At 40.5% G+C, this 21,889-nt stretch overlaps 1 protein-coding gene across 5 annotated transcripts in view; it reads left to right on the top strand.

Moving 5' to 3' along the window:
• LOC134842445 (guanine nucleotide exchange factor VAV3-like) overlaps positions 1–21,889 on the top strand; it is a 593,770-nt gene that overhangs the window by 410,823 nt on the left and 161,058 nt on the right. The window contains exon 2 of one of the 5 annotated variants that reach the window (XM_063858791.1): positions 16,468–20,030. The exons of the other annotated variants lie outside the window; for them this stretch is intronic. Within the exon in view, the coding sequence (XP_063714861.1) occupies positions 16,471–19,158 (2,688 nt within the window). The 5' untranslated portion in view covers positions 16,468–16,470 and the 3' untranslated portion in view covers positions 19,159–20,030. Of the gene's footprint in view, positions 1–16,467; positions 20,031–21,889 lie in introns of those variants that run through there. 5 annotated transcript variants of the gene reach the window in all.

The following is a 21,889-nucleotide window of genomic DNA, read 5'->3' as shown; positions in this document are numbered from 1 at the left end:
TGGTAGGCACCAGTCCTCCGGGGACGGGACATGAGGCTTCAGATTTTCGTAATGTGCTGCTCGCCCTGTACTCAAGCGATAGAACCGTCCTTGTTGATGTACTTCCGTAATCATGAACGGTCCTCTCCATTTCTTGAGTAGTTTCTTTGTTCCCTTGGGCGGTATGACATTTTGGAAGACCCACACGTATTGGCCCACTTCGTATGGCTTTGCTCTTAGTATCTTTTCGTCATATTTCTTGCGTTGCCTCATTTGCGCTTGCGCCGTGTTTCTCCGACATAGCTCGTTTAGCTCTTGTTGTCTTTTGATCGCTTCCTTCACGTATGCTTGAGGTGACGTCCTCTTCCCCTCGTACTCCGGGTAAAAGAATGTTATAGGCATTGCCCTTTCCCTGCCTGTCAACATCATGAAAGGACTGATACCCGTCGTTGAGTGCTGAGTACTATTATAGGCTCCTACTACCTGTGGCAGGTATTTGTCCCAGTCCGTCATGTATCTCGAGCAGTACACCCTGAGCATGTTGACCAGTGTCCTGTTCTGTCTCTCTACCAACCCATTGGTCTGTGGATGATAGGTCGTCGAGTGCGCTTGAGCAATGTGTGATCTCTTCATCAATTCTTTTGTCAAGTCCCCCACAAAAGCCTTGCCGTTGTCTGACTGGAAAGTCATTGGACAACCATATCGCGATATCCAATGCGTTATCAGGTGATCACATGTCTCCTCTGCCGAGGCTGTCTGGCACGGAACCGCTTCCGCCAACTTGGTGAAGTGATCTATTATAACTAGTATTTGGTTATAACCCGACTCCGTCATGCAGATTTTCTGATGGTCTATCTGCACCACTTCATTGAATTCTGAACTCTCGACAGACTTGAGGGGAAACTTCATCTTCCTTGGGTCTTTTACTTGAAGGCATGCTAGGCAGGCATTCACCCATCTCTCGCAAGCTTTTCTCATTCCCGGCCAATCAAACCTGTGAAGTATCCTTTGTTGTACTTTATCTATCCCCTGGTGGCCCATCTGGTCGTGTGATCTGAAAAGCACCTCCGTTTGGTACAATTGTGGTAGTATGATGAGGTTGTGTTTGTGTAATATTTTTTCCTCATCTCTTCTCTTGCACGCTACCACCCCTTCAGCTGTGTGATAAAGTAAATCTCTCTTTTCCTTGTAGAACTGGCTCAAGATCTTGTAGCTGTCTTCCTCAAGTTCCCCCTTCTCCTTGACTCCCGAATGGATCCATTTGGAGAGGTTACTTGTCATTTTGTCATTCTTCTGGGCCCTTATTAGGTCAGACAGCCTGTATCTCGCCTTAACGTGCTCCTTTAGCGCCATGATCTGTCCATTCATTTCACCAGGGTTGTGGGTGTCATCACTCAGCTTCACACATATCATCCTTTTCACGATTTTCATGTCGTCTTCTGGTACCAGATTCGTTCTGACGTTCGAGTTGCACGATAGTTCCCTTAGTGGTTTTCTTGAAACTGCTATTTTCTCAAGCTCTTCACCACCTCGTACCTCTTGTGTTTCCAGATTGTACGTCCCTGAAGATGGATCCGTCTGTAATTCCCTGTCGTGCTGTCTTATCTTCTCTTCCGCCAGTATCATGCATAGACTGTCTTGGTCTTCGCTGCTCTCATCCGAGTCTTCATCCCATTCTTCACGCTCCCCGGACAATTTCCCTTCTCCGGTTTCGTCTTCTTCCATGAATCTGGACCACTCCCCGGACTCTTGATCTAGTCCCAGGCGTTCAACTTCTTCTCTGAATGTTACTTTCTTATCCCTGACTTTTGTCTGTTCCAGAATTTTGTCGGGGATTTTTTCAACTAGTGATCGCACAACTTCCTTGCTATCAGTGATGCTTCCTTTTGAGACGTCAGTATTGTTCACTGTTTCTTCTCTCCGAAGTATGGTTAGTTCCGGTGCCTCCTGACCTTTCCCTTGGATCACGGGCTTGTCATCTGATAGTTTCTCAAGCAACCTCATTAAGTTTTCATCTATTCGGACCGTTCCCTCCTCTACCTGGGTGAGATCATAACCTTTTGCCTTGAGTGTCTCCCTCACGATCTTGGACTTGAGCATTATTCCTATCGGAATCCCTCTATTTTTCTTCAAGATGGTCTTTTCAAGAGGCTCTTTCGGCAATTCGGGATGATCTTCTATCGGTTTGCCTGATTTGTCCAGCCATCTCGTGAGTGGAAGACTGTCGTACGTTTCTTTGTCCATAAAGGAGAAGCCGTCTTTGATCTCAGGTCTGTCCGCCTCTCTTTGTTCTTGCCTCTCGTAGAACTCCGTCTTCTTACTCAAGCTGTCAGCATTTTGATGTTTATCTCGTGTTCTGTGCTCAATTATCATGTTGTATCCATCCAAGCGAACTATCCACCTCCCAATATAGCTCTGGTCCATTGAGTACGTTTTCAGCCAGCTTAGTGCTCGGTTGTCGACTCGCAGCTTGAAGGGCTCACTGCCTAGGTATGCTCTGTATTTTTCGACAAAGGTGACCACCGCGAACATCTCTGCTTTCGGTGCTCCGTACTTCATTTCTGTGTCACTTAGGACCTTGCTCCCGTATGCTATTGGTCTCAAGACTGTCTTCCCATTCCATTCTTGTTCTTGATGGAGAATCCCAGAAATGGCGACTACTGACGCGTCCGTGTCTAGCACGTACATCCCCTTCTCTGTCGGCATACCCAGTACTGGTGCCTCACATAGCTCTTTCTTTATTCTCTGGAATGACTCTTCTGCCGCGTTGTTCCACGTGAACTTCTTGCCCTTATGTCTCATTAGTTGTTGCATCGGGTATACCTTGTCCGCATAGCCCTTGATGAATTCTCTATAATAGTTGGCGAAACCCAGGAAGCTCATCAGCTGGTGCTCCGTCTTCGGTGATTTCCAGGTTAGGACTGCTTCCACGGCGTCTGGATCAGGTCTAATGCCGTGCTTATCTACCATCCTTCCCAAGTATTTAATCGAGTCCTTGAGTATCTCGCACTTTGATGGTTTACACTTCAGCCCCGATCTCTTCATGCACGCGAACACCTCGTCAAGCCTCTCGATGTGGTCTTCTAGTGTCGGCGTCGCTATTACCACGTCGTCCACGTAGCACATTACCAGGTTGCCGTACTTCTTCGTCACGCCTATCAACGCGTGTGCCATCAGCCGCTGAAACGTGGCTGTTGCATTGCAGAGTCCAAACGGCATCCGTTTCCATTGAAACAGACCCAACTCGCAGGCGAACCCTGTCTTGTCCCTGTCTTGCTTCCTTAATGGTACCTGCCAAAAAGCCGAGCCTAAATCAAGAGTCGTAAAAAATTTTGCATCACCTAATTTCGAGAGGCTCTCATCAATTCTAGGTATGGGATAGGCATCCTTCACCGTGACGGAGTTCAGGTATCGAAAGTCACAACAAAACCTTAACTGGTCGCCTTTCTTTTTGGCCATCACTACTCCACACGCCCACGGTGACTTGGATGGTTCTATCATGTCATACTCTAGTAACGTTTCGATTTCTTTTCTACACGCGTCCGATTTGTGTGGGGTCATGCGCCTCGCCCCCTCCCTGTGTGGTACCGCGTTTTCCTCAAGTTCAATTTCATGTTCAACAAAATTACAACACCCGATATCCGCCTTATGCCTTGAAAAGACCTCCTCGTTTCGCTCTAGTACGTCCTTGATAGCTTCGAGCTGTTCATCTTTCAGTTTGCCCCTTAAATGTTCAATCTCCGGCAGAACCGGTTTATCAATTTGCATTTCATCTAGTGTGGGTCTCTCTGGAAAGTTCGAACAGCTCGAAAGCCCATCGTCCGTTTCTGACTTAAGTGATTTGATAAGACCTGAAGAATCTTTTATTCTCTGCAATCGTCTCAAGATACAAATTTTGTCCCTGTGGTTGGGACAATCAACAACTTCATTTTGTTTTGAGTTTTCAATTGTTTCATATCGAGTTTTAACCGGTAAAGCATATCCCAGCTTCCTGCCTCTCTGTATCGTGATCGGTATATCAAGGGTATTTAACAAGACACTGACGCAGAGGCCGCTCTTCGTTATCGAAAATGATCTTCCTAAAACAGCAGCGCTTTGACTATTAGGATTTGGAACTATACACACTTGCTTGTTGTCACTTAGTTCATTATAATTTTTCATCCTCAAGCTTACGATTGCCGCTTCATTAGCTTTTAACCTCACTCTCTTACTCAAGAATACCGGTGCTTTGTTTTCATTCGCCATTATTAAATTTACCGGTTTGATTGCGTACCTCCTATCCGGATTCCGTATCCTGAACATTGCATTATTTAGATCAATCGTTACGTCGAAATTCCTGATGAAGTCTCTGCCCAAAATGAATTGGTCAGATTCATCTAGGTTTTCTACCACGATGAAGCTCATCCACAGGTTACGTTCCCCCAAATTGAGGGCTATTATCGGCGTCCTGCCCAGCACCCGTAGGGCCCCTTTGTTTGCAGCTGACAGCCGTATTCTCGAGTCTATCAAGTCACCTTTGTCAAAGCCCATCTTTTCCCATGTTTCGATTGGTATGACGCTCAAGACTGCTCCCGTGTCAAGTAATCCACGCAACTGAGTCTTTTTGCCATTTATGTCTAGCACGTGCCCTGTCACGTCTGCTTCCGTCCCGATGTGCATTGCATCTTCTTCAAGCATGGCACAGTGTCCGATCGATCTTACTTTCAATTCTTCTTTCCCTACATAGATTTGTCCAATTAGGTCTTCGTCGCATGTTATCATCGTCTTTGTATAGATGTTGATTCCATCTATATTCAGCATGACCTCGTGTGGACCATAAGCTTCAGTGTACCTATTATCAACACGTACCGATTTGCTGCCCCCTCTCGTGAGTAGTGCCCTAAGCGCTCTAGAAGTCGTTTGTGGACTTATTCCACTCAAGTAGTCTGCATACACGTCGATGTGCATTATCGTCTGGTCGCTCGGCTCGCTCAAGTTTCTGGTTACCTCGTGTCCGCCCACTGTGATTATCGACATTATTCTTGCTCCGATTTTCGATATCCCAAAAGGTTTACCTGTCACCATTTTCACGGTGTTACAATTCCCAGTCTTCGTTGAGCCCGTTCTAGCCTCTGGTATTGAGTTCGATCCAGTTAATGCTTCGTTAAAATTTTGTCTTTCGATCTCCAACTTTAGTCGTTGCTCTATTTCTTTTGCTGCCAGATCTTGTTTCACTTTGGCAATTGCTTCCGTCGCCGCTTTCTCATAATTTATCTCTAGAGAGCTTCCGGCTGCGGAGTCTAACGCACCGCTAACATGTGTGACAGCTTTCACTGTCTTCGTCGGCAATTCGGTGTTTGGTGCCCCTGAGTTCCTAGATTCGAACTCGTTTTGCCTGTTCCGCTGATTCTGCACCGCCGCTAATGCCAACTTATGTTTGGGGTGATTCTGGTCCTTGACCGCTTCCCAGAACAAGGGACAATCCATTCTGAAGTGCCCCTCCTGGTTACAGAAGAAGCATCTGGCGCCTATCTTGATGATTAAGCCATTGTAGTACTCGTGTTCCTCCATCTGACTCATATCCTCCTCATCCGGTGCATAACCTAGGCTCTTCATGCCTTGTTTGTACGTTGTGCAGTCAGCCACATGATGATCCGCTGACCCGCAGTTCGCGCATGATCTGCGCTTATCCATATCATCTCTAGGTTTGTACCATGATGACCTCTGGGGTTGACCTCCCCCTTGCGTGTTCCTGTTTTCAGAATATGAGTACTTCTTAGGTTTCATCAGCATGTATTCTCTTGATTTCTGTCTCATTTCTTCTGGGGTGGGTGCGCTGTCCTTCGACAATGTGTAGTATGTTGCTAACATTGTCCTTAAGTCATCACTTTTCACCCCATCGATGAACTTCGAGGCAATGCTAAAGTTCCGTCTATTTGTCGACTCCTCTGGGTCACTCCTCCTTCTCAAGCTCTCGAGGTCATCTAGGAACCGATCTATTGACTCGTCGTCCCTCTGCCTTCTTTTTTCAAATCGCATCATCGCTTGGTGGCCTTTCATGCCTGACCCGAATCGATTCAGCAATATCTCGAAGATCTTGTCCGCGGTGTCGCGTTCTTCCTCCTTCTTTGCGACCACGCATTTTAATGCCGTTCCTTCCAAGTTGCTCAGTATGGCTGTACATGCTTGCCTTTCGTCACTCAAGTTATCTTGCTCTAGATGTAATCTCATCACTTCCACCCAAGTGTCAATGCATCCATCGGAGTCGTCTTTGAATTCCTTTGGCTTCTTGAATGTCTTTCTTGTTTTTCCCTCTCTCCTGTCGCTCGAGTCAGTGTTCCTCGTGGCGAAGGCCTCTAGAGTCCTGTTCATCATCTCCCAAGTGCTGGCCCATGTCATAGCATCCGGTCCTGTGTTGCTGTTAGCTGTCGAATCTCCCGGAGCAGTCGTTGTATTCGACGTTCCATTCTTCATTATTGTTTTCGCAGCTGTTGGTGCTATGCTTATCGCATCCCTGGTTAAGGGCAACGGTGTCGATTGCCGTTTGTTCCTTTGTGGTTCTGCAAAGTCAACTCTGGTGCCTTGCGTACGATCCGTTGTCGGTCTTTCTTGTGGAGTAGAACCTCTCAAGATTGCATCCAACTTCGCCTGTATTGCACACGAACTCTCGGCTTGACTCTTGCTCATTGTGTCCATTCTCCTTTCCAGGCTCCCTAATTGGCTGTTAACATCATCATATCGGTTCTTCAACTGTTGCATGTCTGTTTTGATGTTCTTTTCTCGTTCTTCATTGGTGGCTTCTACCTTGTCTGACATTTCCTTGAGTCTCTCCTCTGTTGCCTTAGCTAGGTTAAAATAACTGTCTAGATACTCGTGTTTGTTGTATCTTATCTCCTTTTTTATCACCTCTCTGTCTTCTTCACTGTTCTTAAGCCTTTTGTCGATTTGATTTAATTTCGCCAACAAGTCGCCCAGCTCTATGGTAGTCTCTTCGTGGTCAGCCGTCGGTTTCTCTTCGGCCGTATCCTCTGCTTTAGCTTGTTCCTCATTCTGGCCGGCTTCTGTCGCTTTCGTGCTCACTGTACCAAATGTTCGTGCTCTTTCTGTTTTTGGTTCTTCAGTCACGTTTTCTTTCGCTTTGAATCCGACCATCATTGCCAACTTGTCTGTGAAGGATGTCTTTTTCACTTGAGAGTCGTTTTTCACAGTCTCTCGGGTATTGCCTGTTGTGTCTTCCAATGCGTCTATTCGTGAAAACTCCACGGTTTTTGGACTTTGGTCTTCCACGTGGGGCATCGGTGTGGATTCCGTTGTCCTCTTCTCCACTTCATCTACGCTCTGGTCTGGTGTCTCTAGGTCGATTTCGATTGTGGGCTCCACCTGTTTTTCCCCCACATCTTCTCGTGTCTTACTCTCGGTGCCACTTCTCGTACTGACCATGTTAACTGAAAAGTTCTTCTTTGTTATCTTTGGGCCTGTTGATGTCGTTCCGCGCAGCGATGAATTATATTTCATGTTTGATCCACCTGACCTTTTTTCGAGCACCGGTACCCTACTCCGCCTCATCATTTCTATTTACAACTGCTTCTATTTACAATTTTATTATATACACGATTCTATTCTAAGGGTAAAAAAAATATTTTTTGTGGTAACAAATTCTGTACAACGTGTTAAAAACCTTCTCCAATTCCCTTTCTAAAACCTCCGAAAAATTTTCCTTAATTTGGTCTTAACCCTACCTATTTCAATTTGTCTTGTTCTGTCTTAAAACGCACTTGTTGTAATTTGACTTCAATTTCTATACCGTCCCAAGACTATTCGTCACTATCACAGTACTCTCCGTTAGTGTCCTAAGACCCTTGTACCAAGACCAGTGTCCCAAGGCTAGTGTCCCAAGACTACTGTCCCAAGACCAGTGTCCCAAGGCTAGTGTCCCAAGACTATTGTCCCAAGGGTAGTGTCCCAAGACCAGTGTCCCAAGACTACTGTCCCAAGACTAGTGTCCCAAGGCTAGTGTCCCAAGACTACTGTCCCAAGACTAGTGTCCCAAGGGTAGTGTCCCAAGACCAGTGTCTCAAGGCTGGTATCCCAAGACTAGTGTCCCAAGGGTAGTGTCCCAAGACCAGTGTCCCAAGGCTGATGTCCCAAGACTAGTGTCCCAAGACTAGTGTCCCAAGACCACTGTCCCAAGACTGTCCCAGGACCACTGTCCCAAGACCACTGTCCCAAGACCCTGTCCCAAGACCCTGTCCCAAGACCCTGTCCCAAGACCCTGTCCCAAGACCACTGTCCCAAGACCACTGTCCCAAGACCCTGTCCCAAGACCCTGTCCCAAGACCACTGTCCCAAGACCCTGTCCCAAGACCCTGTCCCAAGACCACTGTCCCAAGACCCTGTCCCAAGACCACTGTCCCAAGACCCTGTCCCAAGACCCTGTCCCAAGACTGCTCTGTTTTAAGACTTCTTCGGTCTTGTCCCAATACTCGTCACGGAGTGTCTTCCTCGTTGTAGGGTCTTCTTGAACCACCGTACCTTGTACCACCACTCAAGCTCTAGTAAAATTTTCCCAAAAACCCTCTCTTAAAAGCCAAATGCTGACCCCCCTCTTCTTTTTGGTTGTTTCTCTTTCAATGTAGGTGCGCAGGTATCTTGTGATCACCTGTTCGTATATAACCAAACACAAATCCTCAATAAAATGCAACAAAAAATTTTAAGTAAGAAAAATAATAAAAACAGAAAAATGAGCCCACCTAAAATTTAAAGGTGACCAATGTCTACCTTTCGTCTAAAAAAATTGTCTGGTACCTAATTGCCACGCGTTTTCCTCCCCCCACTAGTGATCTTATGGGGTATCACAAAAGCTGTCTATATCCGGTCCCCCCTACCAAACCAACCAGCGTACCAGTCTTAACTCGAGTTGAATTCTGGATCTCCACCTAATATTACCAACGCGTGTTAATTTCTAATGTAACTAAGTCAACGATGTCGACTAATTAGTTACTCTAATTTCCCCCTTTTTACAATTTACAACCGCCAACCTCTAACTTAACCAGCCCCCCTTCTAACCTCCCCCCTTTCTAGCCCCCCTTCTTAAGCCTAAAAATTACTTTAAGCGCCGGGTGCTAAACCTCTCAAGAGAAAACCGTAGACCTGTTTCCAGGCCTGCTCAAGTAAAAACGTTCCTCAAAACTGGGGGATTTCGCTTATCCAATTTTACACTTATCTCCTATAATGTAATGTGGATTCTAACGATACCCGTTCTGCCCAACTTGAGAACTCGAGAATTGCCAAATCCTTCTTGGCTGCTTTCCCACTCGACTGGTCACCTCTTCCAGTCAAGTCTCCTATTGGTTCAGCTCAAGTGTCCCTGAACCACTTTCCCACTCGGCTGGTCACCTCTTCCAGTCAAGTCTCCTATTGGTCCAGCTAAGTTCCAAGCTATCTGAAAACCCTTGACAACGCCCCACTTTGGGCACTTTATTCAGTTTACTGGTTTAAATTGCTAGGTTGATCGAAACGATCGAACTTGTAAAACAGTATGGGTATACTATTTAATTAATATAAAGGTTTGATCCAACTAATCTGGTGTCAAAGTCACTGTCTTTTTTCGTTTTATGGTTTTTGTTCCTTTTTCTATTCTTTTTTGGTTTTTGTTTTGCTTTTTGTCTTTTTGCTCGTGTTTTTGTCCCCCTAGTTGCCCCCCCTTTACTCGGTTAGCTAAGCCTCGTTCGGAGAGCGTACCAGGAAATTTTCTCGAGTTTTCTTAAAAAGCTATCACGGTACAACCGGAAGGTTTGCACGTTCCTGTCGAACCGTACCGCCGGTACTCTAGAATGGGCATTCAGCCCGAAGCTGTCTCAAGTGGGTTCGACTCCGTAGTCTTGATGTCGTAAACACCCAGGAGCGCCATAAAAACACTATGTAACATTCGTCTACTGCAGTCACACATGAGGCTTAAGAAAAATAGGCCCTATAACCACTGGCTCAAGGGTCAGGGACACTATCTCTTGTGTTTTCCCACCTCAAGAACGGTCGGAGCCAGTTCGGTTCGCTTATGACATGAGACTACGACCCGTTACAGCTTAAAGGCTACTACTAAAATATCCCCCCACTCTAGAATTAGAAACGTCCCCATACTTAGGTCTCTAGATACCCAAAATACATGAACGCCGTTAAAAACCGGGTTGGAACAATCCGTTAGGTTACTTTTTATTAGACAGTGTGACTTTGATCCATTTCAGATGGATCAACCTAAAACTCGCCTTATCTCAACATAACAATCATAAAACACACTCTAGAAATTAAATTTGTACTCACATAGCAGCACGCTCAAGAATTGGGAAATAATCCAGTCAGTAACTAACTCAAGAAATAAATGACTAAGAGAAGTTTAATGTTTTATAGTTTAGACAGCAAGGATAAGTTCATGCTCTAGAATTTGAGTTCTCTTGGACCGTTGGGACACTCTAGTTGTCCGCCTTTCCGCTGAAGGTTCACTCTGGTCCAACTTTAGTAATCGCTCTCTCGGGGATACTCTGTCTTCTATTTCAAGTAGGACAGCTCTACTCTCGATTATATATAGATGGAAATTGCGAATAGCAATTTCCCACTCGTTTTTACTTTCTAACTTTCCCGCAATTGCTCTAAAATTGTTCTGATTTCTTTTTCTGATTTTCAGTTGTCGCGAGAAAATCGTGCATGACATGTTCCATTCGAATTTTTGAAAAATAAAATTTCTCTCCAAAATCAAGTATTTTCTGCTCTTCTCAAGGTCAAACTTCCAAATATGACCGACTGGCACACCTTTCCCTCACTCCTAGCTTCTCGTTCTCTAAAGAAAGGAATCGGGATACTAATTAAATTCAACTCAGGACATGACCAGGAAGCTAAAAGTTTATATATAGCAGTTTGAGTCTTGAGCCCACAAACGTTCCACAAAATTGATCGTAACAATTCTGACTGATATAAATGCCTGTAAAAACAATATATCTAATAACAACAAACGGGAGGGTCGGATCGCATCTCGTCTGGGGGGATGATTTCTACTGATTTTATACTTTTCTACTGTTTTTGGTTTTTTCGGTTATTTTTTATGTTTTTTGTTTTGTTTAGGTACTATACTACTTTTTTTTTGATTTCATATATATCTTGAAGTGTTTTTGGTCACAAACTTCTCAGGGAACGACGGGACGGCCAATCCCCCCACCCTTCCTGGTTCGTGAATTTTTGTTCTTAACTAGGATAAAAAGCTATTCACGGGAATCCGGAAGGCTTCCGCGTTCCGAAATACCTTTCCGCCCCGGTTGTCAGGGCGTTCTTTTGAGCATCCGCTCGACACGGAGTGCTCGTTAACGCTTCTGACGGTCAAGATGTTTAAAAAAATAAAACCCAGGAGCGCCATAAAAACATTTATGTAACATTCGCCCGGAAGTACATATCGACGGAAAATAAAGCTAGGTTCTTAATTGACTGGCTAGGGTCTAAACACAGCTCTACATGTCTATCACCGTCTCTGCCAGAGCCAGTTGTTTTGGTGGTTTTCCTAACATCGGGTCGACAAAACGTTACTGCTTTCCGGCTTCGACCGGAAAGCTCAAATTAACTTAATTATATGCAAAAATAGTGAGCTCATGGCTGGGTCTCAGTATCCCCAGACCACGAGGTCACTCCTAAAAGCAGGGCTAATACTGTTTATTAAATTACGATTGTTTTTGCTCAGTAGACAAAAATCATCATCTCCATCGAAGATGGATCAATCCTTTCCCCTTACTCCTAGCTTCTCGTTCTCTAAAAAAAGGAATCGGGATGTTAGTTAAATTCAACTCAGGACATGACCAGGAAGCTAAAAGTTTATATATAGCAGTTTGACTCTTGGGCCCGAGAACCATCCGGATTCTGGAATCCGGAGAAATAGCACTCCTATTTCTTTCCGGAATGCTGGAGACGCCGTCCCAACACCCTTCCCTTTTACCGGGTTCTGCATTGTAACGATTGTAGGGGCACAATCGTTACAACTCGGAATGGTTCCTGACAAATTCCAATCACAGTTTCAATCTTTTGTCGTTTTCTCGTAGTTGTTTTCACTGCAACTATTGTTGTTCTGTTTTGCCGTTTCAGTGTGTGCGAAATATAAAAAGGTTACGTGTCGTTCACGTCCAAATCGAAATTTTAAACTTTAGCATGTCAGTTAAAACCAACTCTTCCCGATTCGTCTAATTGTTTAAATAACGCTGCTAATCCATTAAAACCATCAATCTTCCAGGTTAGATCTCTTTTTTCAGATCGATAAAGTTTCGATTGCGAAACTGCGTTTTCGTACATTCTGGTCGAATGTCACAAGATCTAGTAACGAGCAAGCAAAGTGTTTTTTGTAGTCAATTGCCTTTCTAATAGATTTTGTTTGGTATTAGATAGCTTCATTGGTTGAATAAGGTGTTCAAAAATCAAATTGACTGTTGCTTAGAAGATTGTGGGATAGTAGAATTTCATTTATTTGTTTTTACAAATAATTTCTTTCATTAGCGACGGATGTCAGAAAAAATTATAAATAGCACTGTATATATTTTTTTATGGTAGCTGATTGATCTCCTTTCAGAATCTGGAAGAGCGGTTAAAACGCAATTGAAAGATCCACTGTGTCTTTCAAATGACGCCTTTTATTTTTTCAGCCAAGAAGGCTCCTATTGTTCAAACTATGGCACCTATGGAAAAATTTCTTGGAAGGTGTATAATTTTTTATACGAGAAACTACACGAGAACGATGATTTTGTCAGTTTTGTCCATAAAAGTTCTCGTGGATCTTTCAATTTGTTTTGCCTCTGAAATTTGGATTCGGATGTGTTTTGTATTTGGGTTAAAAAATCCTAAAAATTTTTTCAGCTCAGAAAAAATAACTTTTATTTTGAATTTTGTGCCTAACTTCAAGCAAATAAATCGAGCGAGCAGGTCTATAATATGGACATTGAACATTAGATCTTAGTTCTACTCATGAGTATTAGTTTTTGAAGCTTAACTTAGCGCCTTCTTGACAACCAAAAATTCTTTAAAAAAATCGAAAAATTATGAATTTGTTTTAAAGTTTCATATATGTTTTTCTATTTTTTGTGAGAGTTTATATTTGTCAATTCAAAAGTTTTCGCGCATTTTGATCATTGTCAGTTTTTAAAAATAATTTATTTAGAAAATGATATACGATGATGAATAATATCAAATATAATTAAAATATCACATATACAAAATTCAGCAATCAAAATCGAACGATGAAGATTAATTTTTTGATAAACATTTGTCAAATATACTTGATTTTCCAGGCTTTCGTTTAGATCCGCCCCTAGCTGGACGCACACAAAACATTGGATTAAAATATAATTTTTTTTCTTATTTTTGTGGTCAAAACTTCGTGCTACCTGCACAGCAACCGGCCATCTTTGTTTTTTATTCGTAAATAAATGTGATCACTGGTCATAGACTGTTCAATATAGTAATTTACTATTTTTAAATTACTATATAATGTACCTTCCTTCTAATGTACCACATATATCTTGAATGCACTACTTATTGAGGGATCATAATGCGGTAAAAGAGTTAAATTACATAATTGATTTTTAATTTGCCCATGCAAGTCTTGTGATTTTTTTCGAAAATATTTTGGTTTGTATTTTATTTTATTGGGTGTCGGCTTTAATTTTGTCGGCTTATTAACCGAATTTTTTTCTTTTAGTTTGCATAAATATTTCTCATTGAAATATATTCAAATTTGGCAATTGATGTTCAACAATCACTTGAGTCATTTTACTTTTCGTTCAAATCAAAAGTCATACGTTTATTTGCGCATGTTGCAGAGAGCTAACGCACTTGTCTTTCAAGACAATTGTCTGCAGTTCGAATCCGACCAGGATCTGTTTTTTTTCGAATCCGACCAGGATCGCGTCAAAAAAATCTAAGTCTGACTTCAGTTTCCTTTCCCTAAGAATACCGCCTCCTTGGCCTAAGAGTACTACCACTCAGTCTATATGTCGAGATGCATGATCTTCTTTTGCTATTTTCAATGAGAAATTTCTTAATGTTAATTCAAACTTTTGTGCACGTTTTGTGCATCATCAGGATTAAAAAATTTTTACAATATTTACAAAAGGATCATAAATCTGAAAAAATGACAAACATGTCTAATAATGCTCTAAAATTTTTTGACCAATCAAATTTAAACAACTATAATTACACAATATTTTACGTAATTATCAATAACATTTTCCTGTAAATTCTGAGATTTTTTTGTTCTTTCATTGTTATAAAATTTCGATTTGGAGTAATGGAGTTCAAAAATATTGGCTGAACTTAACAAAGATACTTTATACTTTGCAGAAACTCTACTGGCACTTCTTTATTAGACACTACTCCGAAGAAAAAAAGAGCACGGAGAAGAATATGCAAATGTGGAAACTGTAACATCACAAACAAGATAAAACTAAGCTCACATGGGTGCGAACCCTTGAACTGTCTCTAAATCAGTTACTACTACTACTGCTACTAGTTTGTCTGCTTGCTTTTTGTCGGTTAAGTTGCCGCAGCACCAAATTGGCCTAAAATTTAGGTATTTTTTTCTTGAATTTAAAATCTTTTCATAATGCGGTAAAAGAGTTAAATTACATAATTGATTTTTAATTTGCCCATGCAAGTCTTGTGATTTTTTTCGAAAATATTTTGGTTTGTATTTTATTTTATTGGGTGTCGGCTTTAATTTTGTCGGCTTATTAACCGAATTTTTTTCTTTTAGTTTGCATAAATATTTCTCATTGAAATATATTCAAATTTGGCAATTGATGTTCAACAATCACTTGAGTCATTTTACTTTTCGTTCAAATCAAAAGTCATACGTTTATTTGCGCATGTTGCAGAGAGCTAACGCACTTGTCTTTCAAGACAATTGTCTGCAGTTCGAATCCGACCAGGATCTGTTTTTTTTCGAATCCGACCAGGATCGCGTCAAAAAAATCTAAGTCTGACTTCAGTTTCCTTTCCCTAAGAATACCGCCTCCTTGGCCTAAGAGTACTACCACTCAGTCTATATGTCGAGATGCATGATCTTCTTTTGCTATTTTCAATGAGAAACGATGATTATGATATAGAGGAAACATTATATAAAATTGATTCGCTAGGAAACACCATACAAAATCAAAGAGGAGAATACAGGCTGTACAAATCAAGATTGATAAAAACCGATGACAACTTTTCCGACGGATGAAATTTCTCTTCAACTACGTATCTCGAGCGTACTCTAATTTCCGCAATGAACTTAATAAATAAAAATTTCATTATGTTAATTCAAACTTTTGTGCACGTTTTGTGCATCATCAGGATTAAAAAATTTTTACAATATTTACAAAAGGATCATAAATCTGAAAAAATGACAAACATGTCTAATAATGCTCTAAAATTTTTTGACCAATCAAATTTAAACAACTATAATTACACAATATTTTACGTAATTATCAATAACATTTTCCTGTAAATTCTGAGATTTTTTGTTCTTTCATTGTTATAAAATTTCGATTTGGAGTAATGGAGTTCAAAAATATTGGCTGAACTTAACAAAGATACTTTATACTTTGCAGAAACTCTACTGGCACTTCTTTATTAGACACTACTCCGAAGAAAAAAAGAACACGGAGAAGAATATGCAAATGTGGAAACTGTAACATCACAAACAAGATAAAACTAAGCTCACATGGGTGCGAACCCTTGAACTGTCTCTAAATCAGTTACTACTACTACTGCTACTAGTTTGTCTGCTTGCTTTTTGTCGGTTAAGTTGCCGCAGCACCAAATTGGCCTAAAATTTAGGTATTTTTTTCTTGAATTTAAAATCTTTTCGGTGTATTCTTGTTTCGTTCAAGTAATTGAGTTCAAAAATTTTGGCTGATTTACTGCTATTTTTTTTATTTTTTCAGTGTTTATCAAAACCTTTTGGATGTCGTTTTTTTTCAAACTTCAATGGTAATACCCATGCTTGAAGGCAAATCCCGGAAATTCGGTTCCAGTCGGGACTTGTTTTTTGTGGTTACTGAATTATTTTTGTTGGCCTAGGTCCCGCAGAAAGGTTCGGTTTCTTTTCAGCATTTTGAAAGTTTTTTTGAAGCTTCTAATGGTGCAGGTAATTTTGTTCCAGGAAGTTTTCGTCCTTTTTTTGAAATTTCTATATTTTTTTAATTTAAAAAAAAAACGATTTTGTAAGGTTTTTTTTTCCAATTTTGTAATCATAGTTATCATTTCACATCTTTGTAATAATAGTCATTCATTTGTAATCAAGTGTTGCGATGCTCAACTTCGTATCTGTGTAGATTATTTTATTTTTGTTTACCAATGTACGTACACTTCTTTTTTAATCTATGATAACTAATGAATAAAGTGTTTATCTTTTTCTAGTTTCACTGTGTGACGGTCAAATGGCCAAACAGTTCCATTTTTTCTGCAGATTCTGACCGTGACCATTGTTGTTCTGATTTTTTTCAGAGCATGTCCAAGTGGAGGGCTTGTGTCTTCTGGCTGAAGGAAATTGGGTTCCTCCCAAGCAAGCATAGAATCCTCAGGACAGATACAGTTCTTTCCGATCTTGTCGACTTACTGCAAGATGGCTCAGTTTTGTGCTACGTTCTCCACTTCATCGACCCTTCTTCCATTGATATCAGACGCGTACATAACCACAGCTATGGATCCGAAATATCTTCAGTTCGCAATGCGAATCTCTTCCTTCAGGCGTGTATAGACGTTTACAAAATACCGAAGTCATGCCTTTTCGAAGCGTCTGATCTTTTCAATCGGGTCAAATTCGAGAACGTACTGAGCTCTCTTAATGAAATTTCGAAATCATCTCATTATATTGCTTCAAGAATATCCTCTGGTAAGAGCCCCACATCGTTCGAGTTGTCTGTAGAAGAAAGTGATAACTACTCAGACCTAGAGGATAAAATATCAGATTTGAAAATTGAAGATGAAGACACTATCTATGGCCAAGTTGACCACGAAAGTGAGGACATATACGACGAGTTGATTTACTCCCGGTATAAGGGTCTGGACGCGTTCGATGATTCAAGTGAAGAACGTCCTCTAACCAGAGACAAAAGGTCATTGATCATCAATGAGTTAGTGGAAACAGAAAAAGAGTATGTTCGCGTGTTGGATGTTATTGTAAATCATTACTGCAATAATCTGAAATCGATAGTGCCCCAAGACAAATTGTTGAAAATATTTTGCAATGGAACCATCAATAATTTGCTAGAATATCATGCCGGTCTGTTTGACGACATGAGAAATGCCGTTGATTCTGGGCATCCTGTAGCAGGAACACTTATTGTGTGGCAACCAAAATTAGCAAATTACGCCCACTATTTTGCTGCCCTTGATGACGCTATGAGTACTATTGAAAGCTGTTCAAAAGACGCCGTATTTCGAAAAAGACTAGATTATTTGAAAGAAACAGCTGATATACAGCAATGTAGATTTAATTTGAGTGATGTTCTGCGGGTTCCAGGACAGCGAATTCTGAAGTACCATTTGTTGATCGACAGTCTTAAAAAAGCGATTCCAACCGAAGATTTCCATGAGTTGAGTACAACTGAAACAGCCTGTGAAAAGCTCAAAGATCTGAACTCTTATATGAATGAGTCAAAACGAGATGCTGAACTGAAGCGTAAACTGATGACCTTAAGAGAATCAATTCAAGACGCAGAGCTATTTAAAGACGTTTTGTGCTACGGTAAATTGGTCAAAGACGGGGAACTGAAAGTCAAGTTCAACTCTGAAAGCACCATGAAAAAATGCCACGTTTTCCTGTTTCAAAGAGGGTTGCTTTTCTCAAAAGATCGCTCCGATTTTCTTTCAAGTAGCAAGAACTTTGAGTCCAAGTTCAAAGCGCTTTTCTCTGAATATGACGTCGATGAAAACAACACCCAATTAACATTCATAATTTTGAAACATAAGTTTGAAGGAAACAAGCATGTGACGCTAATTTGTAAAAATTCAAATTTCCAGTCTGACTGGCTGAATTGCATCAAAGACGCGTCTGCGTCATCCGACCGAGACAAACTTTGTTTCAACAGACATCAGTTTGAATTAGCCAGTTTCATCGAAGTCAAAAAGTGCTACTTTTGTGATAAACTGCTCAAGGGTGCTTTTTGTCAGGGCTACAGATGTCGCAATTGCCAAAACTTGTCTCATAGAGAGTGCCTTGCCAGACACGCCATTTGTCGGAGTCGCCGAATATCCAGAGATCCGCAACTAACGACAGGACATAAGCCAATGCTAGTGGTCAAGCCACAGCCACAATCTGAGCATTTCAGTAGCTGGAAGAACGGACCAAGTACAGTCTACCAAGCAACCATGCCTTTGAACCAACCAGAATGTCTCTTTATTTTACCAGGAGAAGTCTTCGAGGTATTTCACGACGACATGGATTGCCATTTTGGTTTAAAAGCTCGTAAAATGGAAACAGGGGAATTCGGCTACGTTCCGATGGAGTACATACAACTCTTGAACAAACCGAATCCAAACCTTGACCTCACAGACTCAGTGGATGCAAGCTCGGGATCTCCGAAGAGACATAGTTTCGAGGAGTCTTTAAAAGATTATCCGTGGTTCACGCATGTGCAAAGCAGAGAAACTTCCTCCAAAAACTGTCTGATCTGCCCTGATTCGACCTTTTTGGTGCGTAAAAGCGAATCTGCCATGACGTTTGCCTTGATGGTTCATCACAATAAAGTGGTCCGTAATATTAGGATTGAGACGAACCACGAAGGACGATGGTATGTGGCTCCAGAGATAAACTTTCCCACTATCCCCGACCTGGTCGATTTCTATCAGTGCAATAGCCTTCAATCGAACTTCCCCCAGCTACCTACTACTCTTGTCACGCCCTTCTACGAGGGTGTACAGAAACTTAAATCGCAGCTTTTGAAACCCGTGCAACCTGGAAACAAAACGCCGCTTTACGTTGGACTGGGGCAAATGATCCAGTCGCATAAGTCAACTGACAGTCGCGAAGTGGACGTTGCTGTCGGCGAAATAGTAAAGATCGTTAGTTTTTACAGCTACAGCGTTTCCTTTTGTAGTGTAGAAGTTCTTAAAAAATACGAGGTCAATAATCGGGATCCAGAATACCTACCGGTCAGAGGAATTGTGCCGAACAGCAAGGTCAAAGTATTTTGACCCGAGAGTGTTACGAATCAAAATGGTATACTAGAATCTGCGCTTGATAGTCACTCGCCAAATGCTTCAAACATTCTACATATTTGCATATTAACTCTTCTAATTTTGCTGATCACATAAAAAACTTAAAAACTGTCTTCACGAAGTTTAAACAATCGTTGCGGCAAATCAAAATGAAACTGCTGGTTTTATACCAAATTGAAAGTCATTCGGTGCTAATAGCTATTTTTTTTACTTAAGCGGATCATGGTGGCTCGATAGTTGAGAGCAGAGAGATTGAATACATATAGTTTAGAAGGTAGATTTGTAGCTATTCCATTACTAATTTGCAATGCGATTTATAATGGTACTTATGCATCCTAGTTTATCCCAATAACATATACTGCGCATTTATGATTCCCAGGGTGACCAGACACAAGCATGTTTTGCTAGTTATTATTCCATTTTGAATTGTCATTTCTTTCCAATTAAAGAGCTGTTTGAAACTAGATAGATTTGGAGATGGAAATTGATTTCCAGAATTGAGCACTTGAGAAACGGTTGTTTCAGGTGCAGCTGATGAAATAATTTCACTGGGCTAAATTTTGATCAAATTTTCTACCAGGGAATTGTAAAAATTATTCCAACCGTTAGTTTTTGTAAGTGGTCACCCTATTTCGGAGCTTTGACGTTGGAATAAATAAAAACCTTAGATTTTGATGAAAAATTGATATTAGTCGCTTCAAAGCTATAGATTTAAATGTATTCAATTTGGTAACTTGTTTTATGAAGCTTCAATAATGGCATGGTGCAAATAATACTGTAGATACATGTTTTTGTCGTCGTTTTAGATGCGTTATTTAAAATTTACTACTGCAAATTTCAATTGATACTTCCAGATCTAATTTAACTAAATATCTATCTATGTTTTTAATCCCTGGAAAGCTTAAGTTTGATTGAAAATTCAGTTGCAGAATTTAATTGGAAATTCAGTTGCAGAATTTAATTTATCCAACATCGGCCTAAAAATGATTAAAATGGTAACAAGAATTTAAAAACCAATCAATTGGCCGTATCATCTGCTCACCTTAGGGATAAACAAGTCTGAAAGCAATATAAGCATGCCAAATGGTTCATATTATTTGAACTAGTTCATATGGTTCATATTTGTTTCATAACTGAGTCAGAGCCCCTTTTTCCACAAGTATTCGGCATGTAATTTTAACCTAATTTTCAGAGATGCATCCAAAAAAATTTTATGAGAAACTGCTGTCAAAAATGAAGCGACCAATTTTTTTCCAGTGAATGCGCCGCCTGCTTCAGTAAAAGTTGCCATGCTGTTTTCATGTAACTTGTTGAGATTTAATTTATTACAAAGTTTTTCAAAATAAATAGTAAATGTTTGAGATGCAGAACTTACTTGAATATGAAATTGGTGTCGTTACAAACCGAATTGTAGAACAACCCTTAATTGTGTCAGGGTGTTTTATTGTATCAGGATGAGGATACCCAGACAGTCATTGAAATAACACGAAGGTCATTTTGTAAATATCAAGGTACAAAGTGAAAACACTATCAGGTTGCGTATTTTTTTTCTGGAAAGAAGTCTAGAAGTTTGTTCGCGTTCATTTTTTGTTTCAGCGTATTGACTGTTGAAATATTTTAAAGTCACGTCAATTTCATTTGCTAAATGGAAGGTAAAATTGGTTCTTCAATGATTAAAAAGGAATTTGGCGCAGAAAACTTATAACCCCTGCCCAGAGAATTATAGCCTCTCAGTAAGTAAATAAGATGGAACAAATCAGTATTCACAGTGAAATAGCGTTTGCAGGTTAATATATTTATATTTAACTCGTAAACTCAATGCAGAGCTCAGTTTATTACTTACACAATATCGACGCACTTTTTTTGAATGCATTCATGAATGAAAGCACATCAATTTTTTGAAATCAACTGAAAGCTGATAAACGGGGGGAGCTTTCAATTGCTGATAAACAATTGAAAGCTGATTAAAAACCTCGAATCAATGTGCATAAATACAATACCGATGAAGGTACATCCCAGCTAGGCTATTATTTAAAAACAAAAAAAAATTTTTTTAATTCTGAGCTGTATTCATTTAAATTATGTCAAAATACTTGAAATTGCATTTTTTAAAATTTGCTATATTTTCTTACTTCAATGATTTTGTCTTATGATTCTTATTTTGTCTTACTTCAATTTATTTGTCTTTCGAATCAAAATTATGAGAAAATCTTTTTCTTTCAACTTGGTGTGGCGGTTTATATATATTCGGAAAACTTTCTTTCTTCGCAATTTATCTAAATAGATTTGCGAATTTTTGACCCATTACTAATGCCTGCAGATTTTTTCTACACAAGGTTTCCAGCGTTGTGTTATAAAATCAGTGTATTTTGATCAGTGCTTACGTTGGCGATTAGCAAATGTTATCAAATCGAAATATAGACTTTTTTTCGGGTTAACAACTAGTTTAACAAAGTCAGTTGACTCACTTTAGGGTGGGTACTAAGTTATTATTAACTACTGGGTGTATGGTGTTTTTACAGGGTGGTTCAAGTTTTTCTACAAAATCAATTTTTTTTTCAGCTCAACTGGTGTCTGCTCAAAGACTGTCGGCCTTGTTTCGTCTTCGCAGAGTTGTTCAGTTTCTACTTTGAATTCCAAATTCCTTGCCTGGCGTGTTTGGCTAGAGTTCTAATTCGACAAAAACTGTTTATGAAAATGTTTGGGA

This window comes from Symsagittifera roscoffensis, chromosome 1 (genome assembly GCF_963678635.1).
Source record: "Symsagittifera roscoffensis chromosome 1, txSymRosc1.1, whole genome shotgun sequence".
In the NCBI taxonomy this organism is placed as follows: domain Eukaryota; kingdom Metazoa; phylum Xenacoelomorpha; order Acoela; family Convolutidae; genus Symsagittifera; species Symsagittifera roscoffensis.
The sequence above is the reverse complement of the archived record's forward strand: the minus strand, read 5'-3'. Positions and strand labels throughout refer to the sequence as shown.